The 19,334-nt window shown below is 44.4% G+C and overlaps 2 protein-coding genes across 4 annotated transcripts; one reads left to right on the plus strand and one right to left on the minus strand.

The window, feature by feature from the left end:
• Positions 1 to 895: 895 nt before the first annotated feature.
• LOC136520512 (calcium-transporting ATPase 3, plasma membrane-type-like) lies at positions 896 to 6,201 on the plus strand. 2 transcript variants are annotated; one of them, XM_066514058.1, is made up of 7 exons: positions 896 to 1,190; positions 1,455 to 1,509; positions 1,638 to 3,589; positions 3,680 to 3,838; positions 4,581 to 4,752; positions 5,069 to 5,367; positions 5,616 to 6,201. In XM_066514058.1, the coding sequence occupies exons 1-7, from the start codon at positions 996 to 998 to the stop codon at positions 5,883 to 5,885; spliced, it is 3,102 nt and encodes a 1,033-aa protein (XP_066370155.1). In that variant the 5' UTR covers positions 896 to 995; the 3' UTR covers positions 5,886 to 6,201. The 2 variants fall into 2 exon arrangements, with proteins under 2 accessions (XP_066370155.1, XP_066370164.1); XM_066514067.1 differs by having other exon boundaries at positions 5,591 to 5,723.
• Positions 6,202 to 7,377: 1,176 nt separating this feature from the next.
• On the minus strand, positions 7,378 to 12,926 carry LOC136520522 (uncharacterized). Of its 2 annotated transcripts, none has more exons than XM_066514078.1 (5): positions 11,894 to 12,926; positions 10,429 to 10,893; positions 9,271 to 10,296; positions 8,894 to 9,038; positions 7,378 to 8,700 (listed from the first exon to the last, which is right to left on the minus strand). In XM_066514078.1, the coding sequence occupies exons 1-5, from the start codon at positions 12,923 to 12,925 to the stop codon at positions 7,772 to 7,774; spliced, it is 3,597 nt and encodes a 1,198-aa protein (XP_066370175.1). In that variant the 5' UTR covers position 12,926; the 3' UTR covers positions 7,378 to 7,771. The 2 variants fall into 2 exon arrangements, with proteins under 2 accessions (XP_066370175.1, XP_066370168.1); XM_066514071.1 differs by having other exon boundaries at positions 8,894 to 9,056.
• Positions 12,927 to 19,334: the final 6,408 nt, after the last annotated feature.

Below are 19,334 nucleotides of genomic sequence, written 5' to 3' on the forward strand. Positions count from 1 at the left end.
CTAATCGAGCTCCACAATATAACAACTACTCCATATAGTTACTCAACTAGTCGAGCTACTCTAAAAACTACACAAGCACAATATGATCAATTGAATAACAAGTGTAGTAAGGGCAAACTATTGGGAAAGTGACACAGTGAAATTTTCACCCGGGGTTTAGTTGCTTGTCGACAAGCTACGGCCCTGTTGAGATGAGTCTTTGGACTACCACACCTCCACAATACTAGCAAGCACTCAAGCTTGTCCCCGACATGGGTGTGTGTCTATTAGCTGGTAAAGCCAACACATCCCAATTGAAGTCTTCTAAAGAAGGAAAACATATCCCAATTGACGCTTTCTTCACGAAGTGTAATAAGAATAAGAACTTGTAAGATGGGTATGCTACCCACTTAGCCAAGTGTTGTACGTGTAACTTTATTCTTGATGAGTGTAATATGTAAATATATCACCTCAACTCTCAGGTAAAGACGTCCAGTAATTATTATTTTCTTTTTTTTCTTCTTTTTTCGCTTTTCTTGAACGGGAATTGAAGTTCAAGATCAAAATGATGTGCTCCCGAACAGAAAAATTACCGTAAGTTCATAGGAAAAAAAGGACCGTGTATGTTAAGTGCATATGAATTTGCCATGTTTTTTTCCTTTTTTTTTTGGATAGGGATCTGAATTTGCTATGTTGAGGACAGAGGACCAAACAAGCAAAGCAAGGTCAGGGTTATTCTCCAAAAACAAATTAATGGTTTTCTTGTTATATACATGTAGATATCCAAAACGTATTGGTCATATTCATAAATGGAGTGATAATTATGTGCCTTTGTTAAAAAAGAAAACAGAATATCCTCCCAATAAGTAACGGGGCCACAGCGGGAGTGAGATTTTTCGGACAAGAGAATGAACTATCCGGTGCTTGTACTTGTGCCTGTCATTCCTGCACGTCACGTGGTCAGAAAAATTCAGCAAGCATACTCAAAGCGGGGGAGGAAGGGGGAGACGGCAATCATGCACAGCGGCGTCGACGCTCGGCCGGGGCCCCCCCTCCCCCTCCCCGGCGCATCACCAGCTCCCTGCTCCGGCCGCCGGGTCCCATGGCCGCGGTCGGGGTTAGGGGCTGCGCTGCGGCGGCCAAATAGCCCTCACGGCCGCCTCCGCTTCGGGCCCCTCCCCGCCGGCGACCTCTGCAAGCGGGCCCACCGTGTCCGTATCTCTCAACCTGCATATAGCTTTTTGAATTTTGATGATCATCTATCATCTTTTTGTTTCATCATAAGTTTTTTTATGGGCCCAGAGCCCTCGGATAACCTATGATATGTAGCATGTTATGCTTATGCCAATAATTATTTGAGGTTTCTTAGTGTCACATATTCTCATTAGAAAATTTTTCTTAGAATCTTTCATATCACCCCAAAGAATGTTCAGTTGTTACTGTACCAAAACTCATGGCTTCTTCCTGAATGGCAGGAGAAGCTGCGTGTTGATGTGCTTGTATCGAAGTCCACGCTGCAGAGCGAACATGGTAATTGTGCAATGGTTCATTTGCTTCATCGCATAACTTGGACTCCAAGATGTCACATTTTCTGACCTCAATCAAGGTCCTCAATGCTGCTGTTATCTAAGCATGTTGCCCAAACCACATCTACTCAGGTGTTTCACTTCAGAGTGAGTGTGTCGTTCCTGAAGGTGTCAAAGCTGCTGGGTTTCAGATCTCTGCCGATGACCTAGCATCACTCGTTGAAAATCATGACACTGAAAAGTTGACCGCGCTTGGCCAGCTGGATGGGATCGCAGACAAGTTGGCGACGTCGTTAGCTGATGGAATCACCACAGATGAGTGCAGCCTGAATCAACGGCAGGACATGTATGGAGCGAACAAGTTCACGGAGAGTGAGGTCCGCGGCTTATGGGAGTTTGTGTGGGAGGCACTGCAAGATACTACTCTTGTAATTCTTATAGCATGTGCCCTTGTATCTTTTGTTGTCGGCGTTGCCACGGAAGGGTGGCCGAGTGGTGCCCATGATGGCATTGGAATTTTTACAAGTATCCTCCTGGTTGTTTCTGTTACTGCAACGAGCAATTATAAGCAGTCTTTACAATTCAGGGATCTGGACAAAGAGAAAAGGAAAATTTCTATTCAGGTTACCAGAGATGGGTTCAGACAAAGGATATTGATAGATGATCTTCTTCCTGGTGATGTTGTCTACCTAGCTGTTGGAGATCAGGTTCCTGCAGATGGCCTCTTTATTTCGGGGTATTCTGTATTGATCAACGAGTCCAGCCTAACTGGTGAGAGTGAACCTGTTGTCATAAATGAAGACAACCCTTTTCTTTTGTCAGGGACTAAAGTCCTAGATGGATCATGCAAAATGCTGGTTACAGCAGTAGGGATGCGAACACAGTGGGGCAAACTAATGGCTGCCATCACTGAAAGTGGGGATGATGAAACTCCGCTGCAGGGTAAACTAAATGGAGTTGCAAATACTATTGGAAATATTGGTCTGTTTTTTGCCCTTTTAACTTTTGTTATCCTCTCGCAAGGGCTAGTGGGCCAGAAATACGTTGATGGGCTTCTTTTAAGCTGGTCTGGAGAAGACGTGCTGGAGGTACTGGAACATTTTGCCATTGCAGTCACAATTGTTGTTGTTGCTGTTCCTGAGGGATTGCCTTTAGCAGTGACATTGAGCCTTGCATTTGCAATGAAGAAGATGATGAATGAGAAGGCACTGGTACGACAGTTAGCTGCCTGTGAAACCATGGGCTCAGCCACAGTCATCTGTAGTGACAAGACAGGAACTCTTACAACTAATCGCATGTCTGTCATGAAGGCTTGCATATGTGGAAACATCATGGAAGTGACCAATCCACCAGTGCTTTCAAGTTTTTCTTCCAAACTCCCAGAATTTGCTTTGCAAATTCTTCTGGAATCCATTTTTAACAACACTGCTGGTGAAGTGGTGATTAACCAAGATGGGAAGTGTCAGATACTAGGGACCCCAACTGAGGCTGCTTTGTTGGACTTTGCATTGTCAATACGTGGAAACTTCAAAGAAAAATGGCAGGAAACTAAGATTGTTAAAGTTGAGCCTTTTAATTCAACAAAAAAGAGGATGAGCATCATTCTCGAGCTTCCCGGTGGAGGATACCGTGCACATTGTAAAGGTGCTTCAGAAGTAGTCTTGGCTGCCTGTGATAAATTCATAGATGCCAGAGGTACTATTGTTGCACTTGATAAAACAGCTACAAAGAAACTCAGTGATATCATTGAAACATTTTCTAAAGAAGCACTCAGGACACTCTGCCTTGCTTATCAGGAAATGGACAATAGCTTTTCCATTGATGAGCAAATACCGCTACAAGGATACATATGCATTGGTATTGTTGGGATCAAAGATCCTGTTCGTCCAGGTGTCAGGCAGTCTGTGGCAACTTGCCGGTCTGCTGGCATTGCTGTTCGAATGGTTACAGGAGACAACATAAATACAGCAAAGGCAATTGCTCGTGAATGTGGTATACTTACTGAGGATGGTATTGCCATTGAAGGTGCTGAGTTCAGAGAGAAAAATCCCAAAGAACTCCTTGAGTTAATTCCAAAGATGCAGGTTTGCCATGTACCTAATAATTTCTCTTTAGCTTGCAAGTTTTTATCCATATAGGAAATCCTCATGTGCCAGTATGCCTGTGTCCTGAAGGTTCTGGCTCGATCGTCACCACTTGATAAGCTTACACTTGTGAAACACTTGCGTACCACGTTTAATGAGGTTGTTGCCGTGACTGGTGATGGTACAAATGACGCACCAGCACTACGTGAGGCAGATATTGGACTTGCCATGGGAATTGCAGGGACTGAGGTAATAATATCACTAAGCAATGAGTATAATATCCTCGAGATATTTGGAGCCTACAAATCTTTCATCTTTTAGATATAATCTTGCAAGATTTTGCAAGCTAAGTAGACCTGAATCTTGACTTCATACTCTGGTTTCCTCCTTGAAGTCACATCTATTTACTCCACGACTGATTGATCAGTAGTATGTACTTTGCACATGTGTTCATTGGTAATGGCTGCATTCTCAATAAGAATTTCCTAGAGGAAAGCCCATTCATGGGTAGAAGTATATCTTCAAATTCTGTTATCAAGGCCCTCCACCAAAATTCATAGAGTCTGCCACACATATGATGTGTGTTTCATCAACATATGATGTAATGCAACGTTGATGCAAATAAACAGTGGCCTGTATGGCTTGTTATCAGTGTTCAACTACTTCCTCCAGTCACAAGAACATGTTGTTTAGGACAATATTTTATGAAACCTTAAAAATTACAAACATCAATGACTTTTAATTGTGACCAAAAGCTAGTAGTTCCTAGTACAATATGGGTTTTAATGCAATTTCTGATAACAATTCAATAAAATAAACATATGCAAAGGTGATATATCCTCTACTGGTTGTGGTTGCCATTTTATGTGTGTGTTGGGAGACGGGGGGCTCTTTTTCACCCTGAAAATAAGCTCTTCTGTATCCTCCATGATCTGAATAGGTTCCAGAGCACAAACATTTACTACCAGACTCTGTAAATTGCTTTACGCAGGTAGCAAAAGAGAGCGCTGATGTTGTTATTCTTGATGATAATTTCTCCACCATCGTAACAGTAGCCAAATGGGGACGATCTGTTTATGTCAACATCCAAAAGTTTGTGCAGTTCCAGCTGACTGTTAATATTGTCGCACTTCTGGTTAACTTCTCTTCCGCGTGCTTTACAGGTATATTTTCCTCTATAATCACAAATATAAGTCCATCTAGGTTTTAAGTTAAACTTTTTACACTTTTACTATTGATATCGATGTTAAAGTTTTATATAGATTGATATTAAAAGATTGACAATGCTAGATTCACTAAGAAAAATACTTCTATAAATATAATTCTTTCCATTTAAAATAATATATTTTTCTAGATATTGTTAGTCAACGTGTCATATTGAAGACCGTGTTAATGGTCTCAATGTGATCAGAGGAAGTTTTATTCAATAGTGTTAAGTTATCACCTCTCCATCTCATGATATACATGTTCTCATGCCAGGAGATGCTCCACTGACAGCTGTTCAACTTCTTTGGGTTAACATGATCATGGATACCCTAGGAGCGCTTGCACTTGCAACTGAACCACCTGATGATAACTTAATGAAGAAATCACCAGTTGGAAGGGCAGGGAAATTCATCACAAACGTGATGTGGAGGAATATTGTGGGGCAGTCAATATTCCAGTTTGTGGTCATTTGGTATCTACAAACTCAAGGGGAATACTTGTTTGGGCTTGAAGGCTCTGAAGCTAATACTGTTCTAAATACAATCATATTCAACACTTTCGTCTTCTGCCAGGTAAATCAACCATCACAAAATCCTCACTTTACCTAGTTTTCTACCATAGTCTATTCAGTAGAGACTAAAGTACCAGAGATAAGAGAAACTGGGCAGAAATGAGGAGGCCATTCCTTGGTTTAGCATTCTAGAGTACAGGACAAGGAACAGAACAGATAAGAGTTGGAAAGACAGGATAATGATGCATTTTTTTTTTTTGGTTTCTAACAATATAGCTTTCCAGTGCTGAATCTGTGTATACCATGTAGGTGTTCAATGAGATAAGCTCAAGAGACATGGAGGAGATCAATGTTATCAAGGGCTTGCCACAGAACTCCATTTTCTTGTGCATCCTCGCTGGCACCATCATCTTCCAGTTCATCCTCGTCCAGTTCCTGGGAGATTTTGCTAACACCACACCTCTCACCCAGCTCCAATGGTTCGTCAGCATTCTCTTTGGTCTCCTCGGGATGCCCATTGCTGCTGCCATCAAACTGATTCCTGTGGAACCTCATGGAGACGATGGACGAATATCATAATCATGTAGATCAAGAGCAATAGATCAGTTTCACCAACTGCTAACTATTGTAACCCTTACCTAATGCATAAGACTAGGAGCAGAGCACCAATTTGTGAAGAAACAGTTAGTTTGACTGCACCATAAGTACAGAATGGGTTGGTTCTCGGTGGCATACTAAATTGTATATTGAATTGTCCATTTTTTTTCCTTACAAATAGTGCCTTGTGGCTTGTATACACTAGCGTCCATTCGGTATTATGACGTGGCATCTGGTGGGTTACAATAACGTGGATTGGCACATAAGTTAGAGGCTTTTATACGTATGCCATTAAAAAAGTTTAGAATTACACATAAGTTATTAAAAAAATTGACCGCACACGAGTGCCATCGTTCTGAACTTCTTTGCTCTCCAAGCTATTCTGTTAGTGTTCTGTTTGTTTTTCACCGTTACATGTGGGCCCGGTCAGTATAAAGGTCCAAAATACCCCTCTCATCCCTGTCCTCTCTCTCTCTCAAACTCTCTCTTCTCGTGCGTGCGGCCAAGGCAGAGCTCGCCCGTGCCCGCGCTCGCGGCGGCTGGCCGGGGCCGAGCTCGCCCGTGCCTGCGCTTGCGGCGGCTGGCCGGGCCGAGCTCGCCCGCGCGCGCCCGCGACGGCCAGGGCGGAGCTTGCCCGCGCCCACGCTCGCGGCGGTCGGGGCTAGGCTGGGCAGCTGCGCAGAGCAGCCGCGTCGAGGCGGTCACCTTGAGGATGGCCGCGGCCAGAGCGGCCACCATCAGCAGCACCGCCATCTCCTTCTTGGCCGCGGCGGCGCGGGAGGTGCGCCTGCACCTCGCCCGGGCCGGAGCGCGCGGCGGGCACGCCCACGGCCGCGAGCACGAGCGCTGACGGAGGGGATGGCGGCCGCGAGCTCGAGCGCGAGCTCCGCTGTCGACCACCCGGCACGCACGCTGCCGCTCTTCCTAGCTCGTGCCCGCTCCTCCTTCCGTCGAGGCTCCGAGCACCGGCGCAGCAACGGCGAGCACTGCTCGGCGCCGCCCATGTCCACGGCGGAGGTCCGCCCGGGCTGCTACCTGCGCGGATGGCAGCTTCTTCAGGTCGGGGGTGAAGGCGAGGCCATGGAGAAGCTGCTGCTGGGGCGAGGAATCGGACGGATGCACTGTGGTGGCGGCGGCGGCTGCTGCTCGAGCTGGCACGCCGTGCACAGTGTGCAGTACGAGAGAGAGTGAGAGCTCGCACACGCACAGTGCCTGGTCGGTCTCACAACAGAGAGAGACATGGAGGTGGTGGAGGCTGTGGTTGCGGCCAGAGTGGAGTCATTCCTGACGGTGGACAAATGCGACGTCTCGGGCCTCGGCGCGCACTCCTCCGTGGTGGCGGACCCTGACGGGAGGATGAGGGGTATTTTGGACCTTTATACTGACCGGGTCCACATGTAACGGTAAAAAACGAACAGAACACCAACAGAATGGCTTGGAGAGCAAAGACGTTCAGAACAATAACACTTGTGTGCAGTCAATTTTTTTAACGGCTTGTGTGTAATTACAAACTTTTTTAATGGCATACATATAAAAGCCTCCATAAGTTATACATGTGTCAGTTCTAAGTAGACTGTAAATTTGAATGCAACAGCAGTTATATCTCTAGCTTGATTCAAACAATTCATTTCTGATTTCTACTTGTCAGTGGAAAACTGGAAATGCTCTTCTATCCAATCACATGGCCACTGCAGTGCCTTTGTCGAGCAATGACACCGTTATTAAAAAAAAGAGCGTGATGCAAATGAGCCCCTGGGCTGTACCATTACAGCAAATGAATATACACGCTTAAAGAGATGCATATGCCTAAGTAATACTATCCAGTTGCAAGTCACCAATTTGTTGCTTACAACTGGTATGTACATCAATCAGACATCGGTGAGAACCGATCTTATCAGCGCTTTTGCTTTCTCCAGTTGCTGCCTCGAATCGTCATCGTCAACAAGCTCATCGCTGACATACCTATCAATCTCAAGGAAATTCTCACGAAGAAAGTCACGAGTAAGCTGCAGCTTTTCCAATGCTAGGGTGTTGTTCCCTAGCAACTTGTCACAAACGAAAAGAGTCATGCCCAAGACAATGTCATACTCTGATCTTTGCAGCGTCAACTGGAAAGTGGACAGAAGGACTCCGCTCACGCAATCAAGGATTCTGGGGCTTCCTTTCTTCAGGAGGATCGCCATCATTTCTGCTAGCTTTCTGCATAATGGTGAGTCCTCACCCTCTGCAGCCGGATTGCTTTGCTTGTCCTGGCCAGGCTCTTTGGAATCAAGAATCTCATTCTTTGCCACGGCAGTGACCCACAGTGGTAAGACAGAGTCAGCAAAGTGGAAGACGTTGGGTGCCATTTCATTATGTGGGCCAATTAGCCACCGGCATACAAGACCCAACAAGAGAAGAGGCAGCCATTGCTTCAGAATAGAAACTATGCTGAGTGCAAATCTTGAGCCAGCAAAGGACTCGACAGCTGGCACAAGATCAAGAAGATCATTTGCAAGGAAGAAGGCTTCCTCTGGAGGGCTTGACTCCTCAGGTGAGCTTGATAAGACCAAATGAAGTAGCTTGGCTGCGTATGTAAAGGAGCTCCGTACAAGCAACAAAGCGTCCTTCAGATCATCCCCCTTGAAAGACGAACTCTGTTCCTGATGCTTTTTGATGGATGATATTGCATATTTTATGTAGGATGATGCAAATTTGAGGCACCTTATTTTATCATCATTGACTGGCTTCATAGTTGTGTCAACGATAAACTTGAGAATTGAAGCGCCCAGCATAATCGCATTAAACATGCCTTTCACTGCATTTGCATTACGTACATCACCCACTTAGCCGGCAGTAACATTATACACAGATATTGGTAACAACAGATAGGTTAATTACATTATTTTGCATGTTTTCAGAAGATAATACAAACATTCTGGTTTTTTAATGTAACAGTAAGTTTAATAGATTTTTCACATCAGAAATTGTAAAATGTGGTGTAGCTATACCTTCAGATTCTCCTTTCTGCTGGTCTTTTGATCGTGAAGCTTTTCCATTCTTGTTCGATTTTGATGGTGGATTGTTAACAGTTCCATTTAGAAGTTTGTCGAAACAATTGAGCAGATGGTCCAGTGACTGATTTGCAGTTGAGGACTGAAACAATGAAATTTCCTATAGTAAAAAAAAATATCCAAATAAAGTAGACCTTTAACAATAGAATGGAAAAGGAAAATATGATTGATACATAACTGTCGGAAAGCTATCAACCCAAGTGCAGTTAGCAAATTTTATTACCAGTTCACAATGATATTCCAACTGATGATTACTGGCTATCAAAATTTTAGTAGAAACTGAGATCCAAGTGTGGTGGAAATTTGGAACTTACCTCCAAGCAGCTTCCAGTTTGATTAACATCTGGAAGGTCATTACATGTAGCCAGACTCAAATAGGCCAATACAGGTGCAAGGTCTAAAGAGTCCAAATATAGGCACTGCTCAACGAACACTTGAGAAATGACCTTCAGGGAAGACAATGCAATCTCTGAATAAGAAGATTGAAGAAAGGCATCTCTCAAGTCTTTAGATTTTACTATTTCATTGATCTGCCATGCTGCCCCCGCTGCAACAGCAAGCTCTTCATTACTGACTTTTGATTTGGATGACCCCTTTCCAACAACACTGTCACGTACCGGTATTTTCTTAAGTGCCTTGCCTTTCTTCCTCCTTGAAGATGCAACAGGGCATGGAGGAGGTTCAACTCCATAGATCTCAGCAAAATCAGAGGCTTTAGATTGCAGAGTATTAGTCAAGGCTTCAAACAACTCATCAGACCAGTCACCCAAAACTATCAACTTATGTGCTTCCAGCACTGTTTCCTGATATTCTTCTTGCTTTGAAATCCTAGCAGCATTCACAACTATATCCATGCATTCCTCATGCAGCACAGATAGATCATCAGGTAAAACAACTGGAGCTATACTAAGAAGGGCAGCCCGAGCACCCTCAGAAACAGCAATTTGAAGGACCAACCTTAACTTCGCATTTGCAAAGAATTCTCGCAAAGCAGCCAAACTAGAGCGCTCGTCGGATAAGCTTTTTATAAGATTGACTGAAGCAATAATAAGGCCATCAATCTGATCTGAGTTACATCCTGATTGTGATAATGCGAGAGTAATTGAATATTTGACTAGATCAACAATAGACCTTGGGGATGACCCTTCAGACAGAGCAAATTCACAAAATCTTGCCCCAGCTGTTGGTGACCTCTTGATTAGTGCAATGCAGCGAGCACATGCTTCTTTTGGGCTCAACTTTGATGGAAAATAAGAAGGAACGAGGAGCTTTGTAATTTTTTGAGCAATGCGGGGATGATCATTTGCAAGTGAAGACAATAAAGTACCCAGACCAACAACCTGCAACAGAGAAGGGAATATAAACAGCCTTCTTGAAGATATAAAAAGAACACTCTAATATGCTCGAAGGGAACAAATTATAGATCTTTAGGTTATTTAAGTTCGTAGCATAGTTTGTAAAAAGTACCATACCTTATTGTATTGGAATGATCGAAGATCACGAATAGCTAAAAGAAGATCAACAGCAGCAGCTCTGATAGACATAGCAGTATCTGAGATCATATCGCTTAATCTTGGAAGTAGAACTTTCAGTATGTCATGACTTTGTGGATTGTCAAGCAAGTATATGAGACCATTAAGTGTTGATAGCCGAACCTCATTGCAAGAATCCTTGGACATGTCGTCAACAATTTTACTCAGAAATTTTGAAATAGTGGGGGCAGGGACAACTTCCCAATATTGGTTAAGAATACGACAGATTCCTTCAACTGCAACTGCTCTTATTTCTGGGTATTCATCCATGAGGAGCTTGTCTATCAAGAAGAACTGCTTCTCTAGAAGAGGATCATTAACATCCTTTGTCACATCTGGATCTTCAAGGGGAAACAAATCTAATAGAAGATGTAAAGCATTATGGCGCACATTGGAGTTTGCGACCTGCCAAGCAGTATCCAGTTCAGATAAGGCAAAGAAATCTGGCTAAATGTAAATAGCCAGATATTATCATTAATATAACATAATATATGCTCAATGATGAACTGTAAAGCAGAAAACTAAACAAATAATTAGTCCAGTTTTTAACAATCAAGTTGAATTCAACTTAAGCTTATCGAGTTTTTCATGGCATTGACATTTCATGATTTATTGGGGACATGAGAGGAATATAATACACTACAGAGTATTAGTGTACCATAGTAACCAATAATATCCTACATTTCTTAATAAACCTAATCATAGTAAAGAATGATTTCTCAGCTCCTTAATGCGTATCATAGTAAAGAATGAGTTCTCAGCTTCTTAATGCATGAAGTCAGGAACATAACAAAATGTGATAAAACGAATGGAGCATGTAGTGTACCATAGTAACCAATAATATCCTACATTTCTTAATAAACCTAATCATAGTAAAGAATGATTTCTCAGCTCCTTAATGCTTATCATAATAAAGAATGAGTTCTCAGCTTCTTAATGCGTGAAGTCAGGAACATAACAAAATGTGATAAAACGAATGGAGCATGTGATTAGGCATCTTAAAACAGCAACACCTAGCTTTCCTAGGAACGCGATTAGGCACTAGATGCCACCCTGCTATCAGACTAGCACATAGTGCCTTTAAGAACTCTGTTGTGGTCAACCATGTTTATATATGGAAGTTAAGCATCAGCAATGTTCAGTAAACTATGGGACGTGTTATGTCATAGGTTACTTCAGTATTCTTCAGAGCAGGCTAGTATGTGAAAACATTATGTCAAAACTTCACATCCTATTAATATTCTGCCTAAATTCAATTGAAGGGTAATAACATATAATCGACACAGTAAGCAATTCCATTCAGTGTTTCTATTATCTGACAGTTTTATCCCATTCCTGCTGGAATTACTAGTAGTCACACACACTGCCCACCACCACAAGACAAAAGACAAGGCAAGATATATACCTGCAAAGAACGGAACAGCACAGGTTCGGCAAGCCGGAACACCAACTTTTCAACCCCAGCAACCGCTCTCTGCTCGACGAAAGGCGACAGGATCTTTCTGGCCGCCTTGGCCACCTCCTTGCTCCCGGCGTGTACGGCGCCCTCCACCATCCCTTGCAGGAACGCCTCGCCGACCTCCCCACGGACCCAGCCACCGTCCTTCCACGCCCTGAAGATGACCTCCCCGTAGGCTACCACCGCGGCGCGCTTGCCCCCCGTCAACCCCACCTGCGCCCTGATGAGCTCCAGCCCCTCCCTGGCGATCCCTTCGCTGACTCCGAGCACGAGCGCGAGGAACTTCCTCCCTTCCTCGGCCTTGAGAAAGAGCGGCGAGGCGAAGCAGCGCAGCAGGAGCATCTTGAAGTCGGAGATGCTCTGGTCGTCGTCGTAGTCGAGCAGCGGCAGCGCGTCGCGGAACGCGAAGAGGCGGCGGAGGACCGGCCTGGCGCTGGAGCCGGAGGTGAGCGCCAGGGCGACGAGGTAGGGCAGCGTCTGCGCGACGAGGGCTTCGCGTCCCGGCGCGTCGGCGCGCCAGGCGAGCTCGAAGCAGGAGGCGGCGAGGGCCGCGACCGGCGGGTCGGCGTTGGCGAGGAGCGCGAGGCGGGCGTGGAGCAGCGCGAGCGGGCAGATGAGGTCGTCCCATCGTGGCGGGTGGGTGGGGTGTGTGACGAGCAGGTGGAGGAGGACGGAGGCGGGGCGCGGAGGAGTGGGTGGGGGCGGGGGCGCGTCGGAAGTGGAGCCGGCGTCGGGGTCGGAGGGGGGAGCGAGGGCTAGGGCGAGTGCCTGCGGGAGGGAGAGGAGGAGCGGGTGGGAGACGGGGAGGGAGTGCACGAGCTGCTTGAGTTGGGGCGGGGCTTTGAGTGCGGCGGTGGCGGCGGCCGGGATGAGCGTGGCGGCAATCGCGAGGAGGTCGGCGGCGGAGGAAGGGACGGAGTTGTCGCCGCCGCCGGCGGGGGTCGCGCCACGGCGGGGGCGGCGGCGCGCGGGCGGCATTGGGCGGGGACGATGGGGATTTCGTGGTGGGGTTTCGAAATGGTGCGCGGGATCGACGAGGACTAGAGGGGGAAGAGCACGTGGTGGGTTTGGGCTCTTTCGGGCTGTAGTGCCAGTGGGCTGTTCGTGATGGGCTACGAGGCGGTGCTGTCCGTAAAGATCGACCGCGTGCTTGTGATGAGCCCACGTGTTTGTGATGGGCTACGAGGCCAGCGACAAACGTGAACACAGATCCGGGCTTCCTCATAGAAGGCCAGGAGAGGCGGGCCGAGACCCAGTGCCATTTCTCTATTTTTTATCTTTTCAAATTATAATTTATTATTAAAAATAAACCTATCCGAATTTGTCCAATCTTTTGGCCGTAACAGGGCACATACTACACCGTACATATTTTTTAATTACATGGTACAACGCTGACGCTAACAACGCACGTACACTTACCTCAATAAACACACGCACGTAAACTCTAAACCTGTGAACACCTTCAAAGACTGGGCTAACAAATTTTTGAGATTGACGTAGTCACCGTAAACACCTTGCTGTCGACTGAAAAATTGCCTACCACTAAAAATCCAAAGCTGTTAAATCCTGAAATATTAGCTCCTACGGGACGTATTGGTATGGCGAGGTGTGCCACGCTGAAGTATGCAGGAGGGGTGTAGGCCGTGCTCAACGCGGGCACATAGCGGTGTGAGACTCATGCAAAAAGATTCCCACAAGTAGAAATGGATATCCAGGACTACTCTTCACCTTTTGCAAGTTACAACACTTTTCCTTTGTGGTCCCAAGATAATAGTCCCTCCATCCCAAAAATAAGCATGGAGAAATAAAAAATTCTCAAGTTTGACTAGATTTTTAGAAAATACTATTAATATTTGTATCTTTGAATATGTTTACTATAAAAATATATAATGTAAATCATCTAATAATGTTTATTTGGTATCAAGAACATTACTTTTGTGTATATACTTGGTCAAACTTAGAATTTATTGACTCCTCGAAGTATGAGATGTGCACTTATTTTGTGACGGATGAAGTATGCTTTCTTTTGCCGGTTTCACTCTCGCATCCATTGCTTTCAACCTGAGGTCCTCACGTTCTCTCTCCTCAGGCAATAGTAGCCTCTATAAGCTACACTGGTAACTGCGGAGCACCTAATATATGCACATGGTGGCATTTGAACGTAGCTGGACCTGTGAAGTCACAACCGAGGCCACTGCGTTGGGCGTGATCTCAGGCCCGGCTTAAATTCAGGGCGTAAAGTTTGGGGTGTTGTATGGGGTGTTTGAATACTAATAAAAAAATAAATTATAAAATCCATCAGTAATCCGCGAGACGAATTTATTAAGCCTAAGTAATCCGTCATCAGCGCACGTGTTACTGTAGCACCACATTGTCAAATCATGGACTAATTAGGCTTAAAAGATTCGTCTCGCAAATTAGTCGTAAACTGTGCAATTAATTATTTTTGTCTATATTTAATACTCCATGCATGTATCAATCATGAGATAAAAGAGTAGATTTTAGAGGGAGAAACTAGATGAGTCCTTAGCGTATATTTCACGTGAAAAGCTTATCGTGATATTCATCAGTTGGCGTGGCAAAGTAGATCGAGATGCTCCGAGAGACCTGTGGCCTAGAGCTTCCAACAGTAGCAACAAGGGCTAGCAACGTCGCCACGGCCGGCCCTGAGTTTTTAGGGGCCCGGAGCAAAACCAAAATCTAGGGGGCCCTTATATACACATGCTTAAACACTTATATGTATAAAATAGTTAATGATAAACGCTTAGCTACATATACAAAAGCGATATTCAAAGAAACAACACACACACACATATATATATATATATATATATATAACTACTATCCTGTAGCTGGCTACAGAATAACTTATTCTGTAGCCACTTTGAGTTATGATAATTACTATGTTAATTTACGAGATTATAGTAACTCCTTACTAAGTGGTTTAATATAACGTTATGGTAAATATCCCCATGTGTTATAGTAACCCAACTATCGTAAATATGTATTGACATTATGGTAAATTAGTATATAAAATTATAGTAAATGGAGGTGGCTACAGAATAACTTATTTTGTAGCCGGCTACTGAATAGCCTCTCCCTATATATATATATATATATATATATATATATATATATATACCTTCAAATTTTCTGTCACTATAATGATGGTATACTCTGGTTCCTTGACAACCATATCACCATCTTGTTTGGATCTCTTGAAGCGCTTGAATTACTCTTAAAAAACTTCTTTATAAATCTCTCTGTGTGATTGTATTAATTCATCTACTCATACTCATTTTTTATTTTTTCCGTTTGACTAGATTTTGTACAAAATATTTAAAAAAGAAATAAAAGAAGCAGGTTAAGATTTTACTGTACGGGTGCATGCATAATCATGTGCGCTTTGAAGATGCAAGAAGATAGTGAAGGAAGCTAGCAAATTGCAGTAAAGTAAATTTTGGTTTAATAGAAGAAGATGAAGAAAGCAAGTTAGCAGCGAGTTACATGAAATGCAACGTAATGTGCTATCTCTAATAAAGAATAATAATATATATAATATTATATATATAATAACTGAGCCTAAATTATATGTTGGAGCCATCAGGACCCACCGCGCTTATCTGCAGTAACCAAACGACTTCACAAAAATAGCTCGCATGAGAATCGTCAGGTTGTTGCAGTTGCAGCGAGAGGCAGCATACCTGCAGGTAGCGACGATGGAAACTATTCGCTGCTTAAAGCTCTTAGCCTCTTAACCACGCAATATACAGTATATATACCTGGGATGGGGCCCCAGGAAATTGGGGCCCAGGGCGACTGCCCCGTCCGCCCGCCCTCAGGGCCGGCCTGCCTTTGCAGCATATTTCCACTGAGTGGGGGACCATGCAAAGGTACACCCTGGAACAACATCACCTCGATCGAGGAACCAACCCGAGATGACATAGGCAACGGAGGCGTATAAATTTTTGGCAAAGAAATTCAACACCTAGGTACCGTTTAGTTTTACTTCGTTTTGCAAAAATTTTTAAGATTTTCCGTCACATCGAATCTTTGGACGCATGCATGAAGCATTAAATATAAATAAAAAATAAAACTAATTACACAGTTTAGACGAAATTCACGAGACGAATCTTTTAAGCCTAATTAGACTATGATTGGATACTAATTGCCAAATAACAACGAAAATACTATAGTACCATTTCGCCAAAAATTTTGCAAACTAAACGGGCCCCTAGTGAACACACCTGCATGACATCCGAACCAGGAGAGTGGCAACCAGCCACCGTTGCGGCGCACGCAGGGAACACACACGCGACGCTGGCGGATACCCGCCGTTACAAGTGGTATCAATGCTAACTTGGCATGCTGGTTGCAGATTTTTGTAGCTGCATTGTGTCTGCAAACAACAAATAGGTTCCTACTATTTCTATAACAGCATACAACTGCACGCCTAAACCCGCAACCTAAAAATCATAGCCGATCATGCTGGTTGTGCAAAGCAGTGGTGATTTGGTCCGTAGCAAAAGTAATTAGAACACCGTCCCACCAAAGCCAAGGGCACCGGACTCGGCTCGCGGCCAAGCTTGCGCTTCTTCTTGCTGCCGATGAGCTCCACCCAGCCATCCCTGGCGGTGGGGAATCCACCACCCGCAATCTCGAACTTGAGATGAGCTTGAGGCCTAACAGGAGGCACCTGTTTGCCGATCACCTGTGAGCATCCACCTGGCCTAGCTGATGCAACCTTGGTGGGGACGAAGCGAAGGCAACCTGCTTTCCCTTGCCAGGAACCACCTCGGTGAATGACAGTGAGATTCCCCCTCAGAGTCCTCCGCGTCCACCTAGGGATTGAGGTGAAGCCACTCCGACACCCGTGGATGGGCTTACCATAGAAGAGACGAATGAGGAAGCTAAGGGTTGAGGGAGGAGGTTGCGGAGGGTGGCGGGGAGCTCGGTTGTGAGCGTCCCAGCACGAGGGGCGATGCGATGGCCCCTGTCCTAGGGAATGGGAGAGATAAGGAGACAATGGTGACATGTGTGATGATCGGTGGAGGAGGTGGACACTCATGTTGACCGTCAAGAACTGAGATGAAGACAAGTTCACTATGGAGCAACCAAAGTGGGAAGAAATGAAGTGGCAAAATTAAAGGGTGGAAGAAGATGATTTTGTACATGCAAAAGATTTGGACAACTAAGAGTAGGTGATAGTTGCCTTATTTCTTTGCCACAAAAGATTTTCACTATTTTGAAGAGCTAGTGTACCCCTCCTACGCTACAATTTAGGACAAACATTTTGAGTCATTGACACAATAAAAAGTATCATAGGTCCGTCTAGTTCAGTATCATGTAGGATTTTTTTTATGATTTGGAGAAAAGAGGAGGGGTCGAGAGAAAAAGTTGCCTGGCAAAACAAGTATCTCATAAGCAAAAGTTTGAGACTACCGAAGTAACCCATGGCCATAGATCATCGTACAAGCCTGTTCGCTTGCTCGTAAACGATCGTAAATTTCCAGCCGGGAACAGTGTTTTTCTCTCACACCAAACCAGTCAGCAGTAAATAATCCACGATACGATACGGCCTCCCGAACAGGCTGCAAGTTGTTGACATAAATAGAAACTCACAAATGAACTTTGTTCTATGCACAAACTAAGGATTTTTTTTTGAATTTGTTATATATGAGACAACTTAAAACACAACTCATTTTACATGTTGTCTGCTAAGTTGTCTCTGAATTACACCACCTACAACTACAAGTCGGCGCTAATGTGCATGCCATAATCGTCATTTGATATCTTTCAGCCCTTGTAATACCTCTTATTCGAACCTGACAGCCACGAGAATATAAGACTACTTTTCTTCTTCATCTCGATAATGAAGGATTGAATTTGTACGGTGACTGATTGGTTGGTTTCGGTCCCGTATATTTATTCGCATTAAATCCATCGACTGCAATCTCCTTACGAGTGCGGGCCGGGTGTCCTGATCAACTGATTTGATTGAGGCCTTGTTTAAATTTAGGGTGTAAAGTTTTGAGATGTTATGTCGGGTGTTATACGAGGGTGTTGTATGGGGTGTTTGGATACTAATAAAAAAACAAATTATAGAATCCGTCATTAATCTGCGAGATGAATTTATCAAGTCTAATTAATCTGACATTAGCACATGTGTTAATATAGCACCACATTGTTAAATCATAGACTAATTAAGTTTAAAAGATTCGTCTCGTAAATTAATCACAAATTATATAATTAATTATTTTTAGTCTATATTTAATACTCTATGCATATGTATGTCAAACATTCATCGATGATAGGGAGTCAGCAGTCGTCCGTCCGAGAATCTGGTCAGTGGACCGTGGCCTGTGGGTCATTCTTCTGTTCCATCCCTCGCTGACTCGCTCCATGGTCTATACAGTGCTATCCACTACCGGTGCCAGTCAGTGCCGCTGGCAGAACAGAATTGAGATGAGAGAATCCAACGCAACAGGCAGCACAATCTGTTCGACCCGGACGCCGGTGATCCTTCCTTCCATTCCATTTCATCCCCGTGAGCCACGGCGTTTGATCCTCGAACCAGAACCAGTCTCACCTACTACTACTGGCTACTGCTACCGCTACCAACGCGTTGCATGCAGAAACCGATCGAAGGTAGCAGCAGCAGCAGCATCCGTTCGGCCGGCTGAACTTTGGCAATACTGTTCTGAGTTGTTACGAGAAAAAAATACTAATACTGAAAAACACAACCCTGTTCTAGCTGAATGATGGTACGGAGAAAATACTGTTTTGACTGGGAAAAAAAACCAAAAATACGGTTAAGCCGAACGGGGCCACGAAGCTTGCAAGGACCAAATAGCCAGCCAGCCAGCCAGCATCTCTGTTACTGTGCAGACTGCCAGACTCACAAGGCAGTGCAGTGCAGTGCAGTGCAGAGCAGCAGTCCAGCAGAGGCCGATCGATGGGGGAGTGGTGGAGACAGATGACGCGAGCAGCAGCAACAACAACAAAAGCTGCTGCCACCGCTAAGTACGTACGCATGTATAAAGCATTAAATATAAATAAAAAACAAAACTAATTACACAGTTTAGACAAAATCCATGAGATGAATCTTTTAAGTCTAATTAGACTATGATTGGATATTAATTGTTAAATAACAACGAAATACTACAGTGTCATTTTGCCAAAATTTTCGACAACTCAACCGGGCCTAGGTATCGTCCGGGCGAGTGGATGGATTGTGTGGTTGACTAGCTAGCCTACCAAGTACAGCAACCGATTAATCAGGCCCAGCCAGCTCAGTTGAACTTGAAGTCCCCAAAAGCCAAAAAGATCATAATATCAAAAGAAGAAGAGAAACACTTCATATACACTACTCCTCTGTGCGGTTCCT

The sequence above is a fragment of the Miscanthus floridulus genome, chromosome 2 (assembly GCF_019320115.1).
Source record: "Miscanthus floridulus cultivar M001 chromosome 2, ASM1932011v1, whole genome shotgun sequence".
NCBI classification, from domain to species: domain Eukaryota; kingdom Viridiplantae; phylum Streptophyta; class Magnoliopsida; order Poales; family Poaceae; genus Miscanthus; species Miscanthus floridulus.

Bases quoted from the DNA above. Each gene is read 5' to 3' on its own strand.
- LOC136520522 (XM_066514071.1), bottom strand. From the start codon at position 12,925: ATGCCGCCCGCGCGCCGCCGCCCCCGCCGTGGCGCGACCCCCGCCGGC. The intron at 10,894-11,893 runs GTATATATCTTG...ACTGCTTGGCAG, and splicing joins TGCTGTTCCGTTCTTTGCAG to GTCGCAAACTCCAATGTGCG. The intron at 8,701-8,893 runs GTATAGCTACAC...ATGCAAATGCAG, and splicing joins GCAGAAAGGAGAATCTGAAG to TGAAAGGCATGTTTAATGCG.
- LOC136520512 (XM_066514058.1), top strand. From the start codon at position 996: ATGCACAGCGGCGTCGACGCTCGGCCGGGGCCCCCCCTCCCCCTCCCC. The intron at 3,590-3,679 runs GTTTGCCATGTA...TGTGTCCTGAAG, and splicing joins AGTTAATTCCAAAGATGCAG to GTTCTGGCTCGATCGTCACC. The intron at 4,753-5,068 runs GTATATTTTCCT...TTCTCATGCCAG, and splicing joins CTCTTCCGCGTGCTTTACAG to GAGATGCTCCACTGACAGCT.